General features: G+C 37.5%; 1 protein-coding gene across 1 annotated transcript; it reads left to right on the top strand.

Annotated features, from left to right (window-relative positions):
- Window positions 1–2,588: 2,588 nt before the first annotated feature.
- On the top strand, window positions 2,589–3,351 carry cmlc1 (cardiac myosin light chain-1). Its single transcript, XM_051893841.1, has one exon. It carries the CDS (start codon window positions 2,637–2,639, stop codon window positions 3,225–3,227), a length of 591 nt encoding a protein of 196 aa, XP_051749801.1. The 5' UTR covers window positions 2,589–2,636; the 3' UTR covers window positions 3,228–3,351.
- Window positions 3,352–8,006: the final 4,655 nt, after the last annotated feature.

Below are 8,006 nucleotides of genomic sequence, written 5' to 3'. Positions count from 1 at the left end.
GAAAAACAAGTAGTGAAGTTAAGTATCATTTAATAGCAATAAAATCACTACACGCACTTTGCTTTGTAGATGGACATTTTCTGGCCAAAAGATTCACATTTGAGCCACTAGATGGCAGACTTCTATTCTTTAAAAATAATTTGTTCAATAGCCTTACTGGTTGGAAAGTTATTTCATAGCCATTGACAACAATACCCACTTATTCCATTTTAACAAATTAATAATATGAATTTTTACGTTTTGTAATTGATTAACAAAGAAAAAAGTCTTTAATAAAAAATGCTTGGAAAAGCAAGAGCTTTGAGTACGCTTTAAACTAGACTAAATAACATTTACCATAAAAAGAAAATGGTATCTTTCTTTTGTGCTAAGTGTGCTTAAAATACTGTGTTACAAACAGCATCACTGTGACGGAGTGATGGTATGTGCTGGCTCTCAGAATAGATCCACGCTTATCACCCACCTGGCAAATTACTTGCAGCTCTTAGTGGCACGGGTTGGACACTCCTCCATGCTTGCGTAAAATACAGGTTTTTAATGTACAACTTTGAATACTGCATCATATGAAATAAATGCACTGTGTTCTGAATATTGTTCAGAAGATCTCTTCCTTCATGTTCATACTAACATATTTAGTTTGCCATTGGATGCTGATTAGAGCCTGAACAGAGTTATATCACTGAACACTAAAATCTTGGTATGTTTCTCTACTCTAAAAGTCTGATACGCTTTAAAGTTCTTTAACTTTTCCACTAAAATGTCGCTGAGACTACAATGCTCTTTTAATTTTTAATTTATTTATTTATTTATTATCATTAATAATATATATATATAGATATAGATATAGATATATATATATATTGATAATTATGTTCTTTGCACACTTTCTTTTTTCAGATGATATTTTGAGAGATGTCACACTGCTTTTTGTCCATACAATGAAAGTAAATGATCAAACCAAAACTGTTTGGTTAGTTAGTGGGTTTCACCCACAAATGAAAACTTTATCATCATTTAAAAGGTTGGATAGCTTAGTCGGTATTTTCTGAAACTCTTGACATTCACCCTATGTAGCTATCTTTGGAATGATTATGAAAGTAGAAGCAATGTCTGATTCATTAGCAAATAATTATTTTTAGTCTAATCTTTTTGGTTGATCTAGTTAAAGGGAGAGTTCACCCAAAAATGACAATTCTGTCATCATTTACTCCCCCTCAAGTTGTTCCAAACCTGCATGAATTTCTTTCTTCTGCTGAACAACAACAACAAAAAAAAAGATATTTTGAAGAGTGTCAGTAACCAAACAGTTGATGAGCCCCATTGAATTTCTATAGTATTTTTCCCATACTATGGAAGTCAATGGGGCCCATCAACTGTTTGGTTACCAATATTCTTCAAAATAAAGTAAATTATGACAGAATATTCATTTTTGGGTAAACTATCCCTTTAACAAAACAGAACAGAATCAAACTGATCCACTTCTCAAGTTCAACTTACTCAGTGACTCAATCCAGTCATGGCTGCATCCGAAATCATATACTACCCTACTATATAGTATAGGTGAAAAACAGTTTGTGACAAAATTAGTATGTCCGAATTAAGTACTTATAAAAGAGTAGGCAAAAAGTACCCAGATGACCTACTTCGGCCTGGTCCCAAATGGCACCCTAAACCCTCACGGTCTTCCTCTGAGTCCGCACTTTCGTGACGTAATGCCGCTTTGACTGCCGGGTAGAAGTCATTTGTGTAGCTCGCACGCTTGCGGGCTCAGCAGAAGTGCGCATCGAGGGCGCATAGTGGCCGCAAAGGGGGCACTCGCAAGCACCCTTCTGAAACCTAAAACGATGAATGGGACACCCTACGGTCTCGTGGACTTAATGGACACACGCACGCAGCAGCCAAGTAAGTCCACAAGACCGAAAGTGCACATGAAGTGTGCCATTTGGGACGCAGCCTTCTGCTGGCGAGATGGACACTTTACTATCCCATGAGGCCACGGGAGAGGATTTGTGAATGGCAGTGAAGCGACGCATAGGTCACATGATAATGACAGCATAGCGAATGTAGTATGTCTAGATACATTCATACTACACACACTCACACTATATAGAGCATACTATTTTAGAGGTTGTGAAGTAATTACTAATTCAAAATAAGGACCTACTCAAGAGAGTATGCGATTACGGACACAGCCACACAGTGGTCAACAACCTGGAAGTGAACATTATCAGTAAATAATGACTTGCATCTGGATATGTTCCTCACATAAAGTTATCATATGTGAATAACCAAATTTTCATTTTTAGGTGAACAATTACTGTTCCTGTGTAAGCTTTCCTGTTGATAAAAAGCTGAAAAATAATCTACTGGCTGGCCATTTAAGAACATTTAAGGAATTTGTTAATTTTACTAGGGTAAAGGGGTCGTTGGTCTGGTCTTATCTACTGGACAAAAGCATTTAAACAAGGTATGAGCAGCACTCAAGTCTTTTCCAGTTCATTTCCTTATATAGTCTGCCACTATTCCAGTGCTGATAAGCCTTATCACACACTCTGACATATCAGTATAAAAGCCCAACAGGGGCTCTTACAACACATTTCCCAGCTTTTCCCATCTCCACTCTCAGCATTGGCATTATGGCCCCGAAAAAAGTTGAACCCAAGAAACCAGAGCCTAAAAAACCGGAGCCAAAGAAAGAAGAAGCCCCAGCTCCTGCCCCGGTTCCAGAGACACCCAAAGAGCCCGAGCTGGACCTGAAGAGTATCCCGCTGGAATTTACCGCTGACCAGATTGAAGAGTTCAAGGACGCCTTCACTCTCTTTGATGAGACGCCAACGGGCGAGATGAAGATAAGGTATGCCCAGTGTGGAGAAGTGATGAGGGCCCTGGGTCACAACCCTACCAATGCTGACGTGCTGACCGTGCTGGGGAAGCCCAAGGCTGAAGAAATGAACGCCAAATACCTGGACTTTGAGACGTTTCTGCCCATGCTGCAGCATATCTCAAGAGCCAAAGACCAGGGGACATTTGAGGACTTTGTTGAGGGTCTGAGAGTCTTTGACAAAGAAGGAAATGGAACAGTGATGGGTGCTGAGCTCCGTCATGTCTTGGCAACACTTGGGGAGAAAATGACAGAAGATGAGGTGGACCGTCTGATGGCTGGACAAGAAGACGCCAACGGCTGCATTAACTACACATCCTTCATCAAGCACATCCTCTCTGGGTGAACCGAAGCTGCAAAGATTGCTGAATGAAATTGGAACTCTAAATGGCAACTGTCAAAACACTGGAAAGAAAATATGTCATGTCTGTAAGTCTTGGAAAGCATCAAATAAAAGCCATCCAAATTTTGTTTCGTCTGAGTTTTTTTTTTTTTTTTTTTTTGTTCTGTTAATCTTGTTGTTGTGATGTCAAACTCAGATGTGCATAGAGAAGGAAGTTACTGATTTAACTACTGGATCTACAGCATATAGTCTACTCTTAAAAAAAAAGGTGCCAGCAAAAAAGTTTTTCCAATGATGCCATTTAAGAAGTATTTTTCTTAATTTTCTATAAGCAATCTTATGCAACAGTTAGGCCTACCTCAAATTTGATTGGCTGTTCGGCGTTCCAAGAACAGTGATATCCAGTATAATGCTGGGATACTGTTTTTATCACACAGCTTGTCTGTTTTTTTTTCACATGACATACAGAAAAAAACTAGATATTGTGGTCATGAATTAAGAATTCTTAATTTGATTAATTCGTTCACTCATTTTAGGTAAATTGTGGCCACATTGCACAAATTCATCTCCACTTTTTAATTTTGTGAAATTGTTTAGTTAAATTCAAAATGCAGTAAATAGTAAAACTATTTACTCTTCAAACCAGTGTGTTTTTAAGTATGACAATTCATTAAAATAATATGGTAAGAAATACCAGTTTGAAGCAGCATCACAAACTGTTTTGTACAGCTAAAAATAACTGAAAGCAGGTGACACCAGAAGCCTTTCAAGTTACAAATCACCACGTACAATCATACGTTAAAGGGATAGTTCACCCAAAAATGAAAATTATCCCATGATTTACTCACCCTCAAGCCTCCTTAGTCCCCAAGGTTTATAATGGTTGTGAATGGGGGGGCTGAATTTTGAAGTAAAAAATAATGCATCCATCCATTAAAAAAAAAAAAAAAAAAACAACTCCAGGGGGTTAATAAAGGCCTTCTGAAGCGAAGCGATGCATTTTTGTAAGAAAAATATCCATATTTAAAACTTTATAAATTCAAATAACTAGCTTCCGGCGGACGACCAAACGCAGAATAAATAATTAATAATTTTCATTTTTGGGTGAACTATCCCTTTAATGGAGCCTTTTCACGTTTCCGGGGTTCTCAGAAGTGCATGTTGTCATAGTTGGGTTAACTTCAATAGTGGTGAACGGGAGACAAAAGAAAATAGTTTTTTCTTTTTTTTGGTAATTTACTGCTAAGGGAGGCTAATATAACACAAAGTATAGTGTTATAAATGTATTTTGTTTCTTTTTTTTTCTTCTTCTTTTTTTTTTATTAAAAACTTTTTTGATTTTCTATGTTGATAACGGTGGAAACGCGTCATCAAAGTCTGTGAAAAGGGTCAGTGCACAAGCCTGTGCATTATGCTGCCTTCACGTGCTCTCGGAATTATCGTAAATACGAGTTTCCTAGGTAAAAATAATAATAATAATAATAATAATAATAATAATAATTAATAATAATAATTACACGTGAATGCCCTCTCGTGTCGAAACTTGAATGTGATAAGCTCATAATCACGATTTAAGAAGTGGGAAAATTTCCTATAGCACGTGACGCGAAGGCAGCATGAGTAGTGGGGAGTTTCCTGCAAGTTACGTCATTATACCAGTAGGTGGCGAAAAGTCTTTACGAGTTTACGAGTCAAATATTTAAATGAATATCGGTGAATTTTCACCGATTCATTCAACAGGCGACTGCTTTTATGAACGAGTCACTGAATCAAAAAACACTGATTCATTAGGGAAGTCACTGCTGTTGCTCGGGGATGCAAATGGATTTGTTTGAAAAAATTACATTGTCGGAGCGAAAACAGACAAAGTAACTGGCACTGTTGTGTCTAAAAGGTAAGTAAAGCAATATTAACGTCTTTTTAAACCGTTGTATAAAAACAAGATCACAGTCGCTATCGTGCTATTGGTAAATATTAGCACGGCTGTGTATGTGTTTGTCACCGTGTATCAACCTATATTCGGAAAACAGCGACCTTGCTTATGTGATATTGCTTAATTTTACGATATTACTGAATGTGAAAACCTTTTTATAGTCCAAAGAATATTTTTCCACTACAAAAAAAATGTGCAATGCGAAGGTTAGCTTCCCATGTTCCCACTCTCCAAGAACTGTACTCATCCAGAGTGACAAAAGGGTTGGCAAAATCACTCTGGTCCCCTCACATCCAGGCCACTTCCTCCTGTAACTGTTGCCGTCTGGTCTAGCACTGAGCACCAGAACAGACAGGCACAAGAAACGTTTTTTTCCTCAAGCCATCTACCTTATGAACCATTAAATGCCCCCACCTGGCAATAGACGTGCAATACACAACACATATTTATACATACACATATTTATTTAGCATACAATACCTCTTATTCACATTCCCTTGTATTGTATAGCATAGGCCTACTACCTGTACATACATATAGGCTTTTTGTCAATTTTGTATATTGTGTATATATAATATATATATATATATATATATATATATATAGGCTATTCACGTTTTTATCTGTCTTTTCAATGTCATTCTGTCTGTGCACTATAAGCTTCTGTCACCAAGACAGATTCCTTGTATGTATAAGCATATTTGGCAATAAAGCTCATTCAGATTTGTGATTCTGAGTTTATAGCAGTTACTTTGAAGTCAAAAATGATCAAACTTGTGGACTTTGATTAGGTAGTATCAGCACAATTATGGCTGCTTCTGCTATTGATTATACTCCTGTGCATAATGGCTATGGTCTATTTGAAGAGCAGCACCGTGTGATTAATTTTTGCAAACTTATTTTCTTTCAGATGATACATATCAAATTTATAAAATGCAGACCATCAGCATACATCTTCAAACAGGCACCCTAGGCTGTTCTGGGCCCTGCATTCAATTTCACTGTAATTAAAGTTAGGACATAGTGACTATAACATTGATTGGCTAAGCAGGGTACATGTTGTACTTGAATCTGTATAGATCAGTGTGTAATACTCCTGGGAAGTGGGGGTGTGGGGGGAGTGGGTTATATTACTAACTTTATGAGCGATAAAGAAGGCCGATCTTGTGGCTTTGAACCTCAGAAAAATACCTGAGCTCTTTTCCTTGTGGTTGTCACGCATCTTGTTCTTGTAAATCCACCTTTTCCTCATTATATTGATGCTGTGAAAATAAACACAAGCCGTTCATATTATAAAATTATGTTTGGCGGGATTCCTTCACAGTCTTCCCATATCTGACATTTTTGTGATGTTCTCTGCATAACTACATTCTTCATGATCTATAACTGCATTTAATGAGCAATTTAGATGCTTAGAAGTTTCGCCAAGAATTAAATGCTTGTGAATCCATGAGATTCGCTTTTCGTGCGATTTATATCTGTTTGCAGTTATGATGGCAGCTTACCAACCCCCTTTTGCTTGCAGCTTTGGCAGCTTGAAGCTCACTGGATTTTCCCCATCTATGCTCAATCAGGAGAGCAAAAACAGAACCGCAGGTAAGTCCAAGGAAGGATTTTATTTCATTGTTTATGAGAGGAGAGTTTGTTTATGGTGACAGGTAATGCCCTGGCAGGCCCGGTTGACACCACATCTGTACTTCCCCTCTGTTACATCCCAAACAAACCCAGGAAAAGCAGCCACCCATCAATCAGATACTCATTCCTGTCACCACACACATTATGTCTATCAGGCATGTGTCCTTTTCCATTTTCATATGCCACATGTCTCATGTTAAATATTCTGTGAGTCATTTGGTCTAATTTGCTTCTAGGTGGCCAGTTTTCCAAAGTGTGAGACGAAACCTCAAAGTTTGATTCTTGTTTGTCGAATAGTTCGGATGAAATAGTTTGTCATTTTGACAAGCCTCTCAGACTTGAACAGCAGAGTTTGATTGTCTAGGTTCGACCATAGGCCCAAAAGTGATTCTGTCACACACAAAGGCTGTTTTCTTTGGCTGGACTGAGCTATAACCGGCTTTGTCTCTTTTCATCCCTAAGAGACAAAGTATGTTTTATTTTAGAGATGTGTATGGTTGTTTTTATGCGTTCTTTCAGGACATAATGACCACAGACAGAGATAACAGTTTTAGCTGAGTTTGGATCCAAAGACAACGTCTGACCAACTAATGACTCTTTTTGTGAGTGTATGTGGATATAGGTTCACATTGGGACATACATATGGCAGAAGAGTTTAAGTTCACAAGAAACCTATGGACATGAAACTGTAGTTGATTCTGGGGGGGCGTTTGGCACATGATCAAGGAATTGTAGCCTTGAAGACTGAGCTCGAGCATCTTTATTATCTCAAACAACAGTTTATTATTCATTGATGTCCAGACATATATTTTATTCTTTCAGAGCGCACAGGTTCACTGAGAAATAACAAAAGAATCCTTTAGCAGAGACCTCTCGCAGGCGAGACGTTTTCCTCAGACGGCCTGAAGAGAGACAGAAGGTGATAGGCTTACATTCAACACAGTGCAAATATCATCTTAAATGTCAAAGAACTAAGAGTGCTAAGGAAGACTGATCTCTGAAGCTTACATTGCGAGAGGGACTTCAAAAGATATAAGGTATAACGTATTTTTTTTAAAAAAAAGAGTCTTCTTTTCTAGTCATCAGTCTTTATTTTATTTCACTCACGCATTAAATGCTCATCATATAGCTTATATATATATATATATATATATCATTTTAAATTATATTAAACAGTTATTGTAAAATTTAGATTAAATCCAGCCTTGGTCATC

Source organism: Ctenopharyngodon idella, chromosome 5 (genome assembly GCF_019924925.1).
Source record: "Ctenopharyngodon idella isolate HZGC_01 chromosome 5, HZGC01, whole genome shotgun sequence".
In the NCBI taxonomy this organism is placed as follows: domain Eukaryota; kingdom Metazoa; phylum Chordata; class Actinopteri; order Cypriniformes; family Xenocyprididae; genus Ctenopharyngodon; species Ctenopharyngodon idella.
The sequence above is the reverse complement of the archived record's forward strand: the minus strand, read 5'-3'. Positions and strand labels throughout refer to the sequence as shown.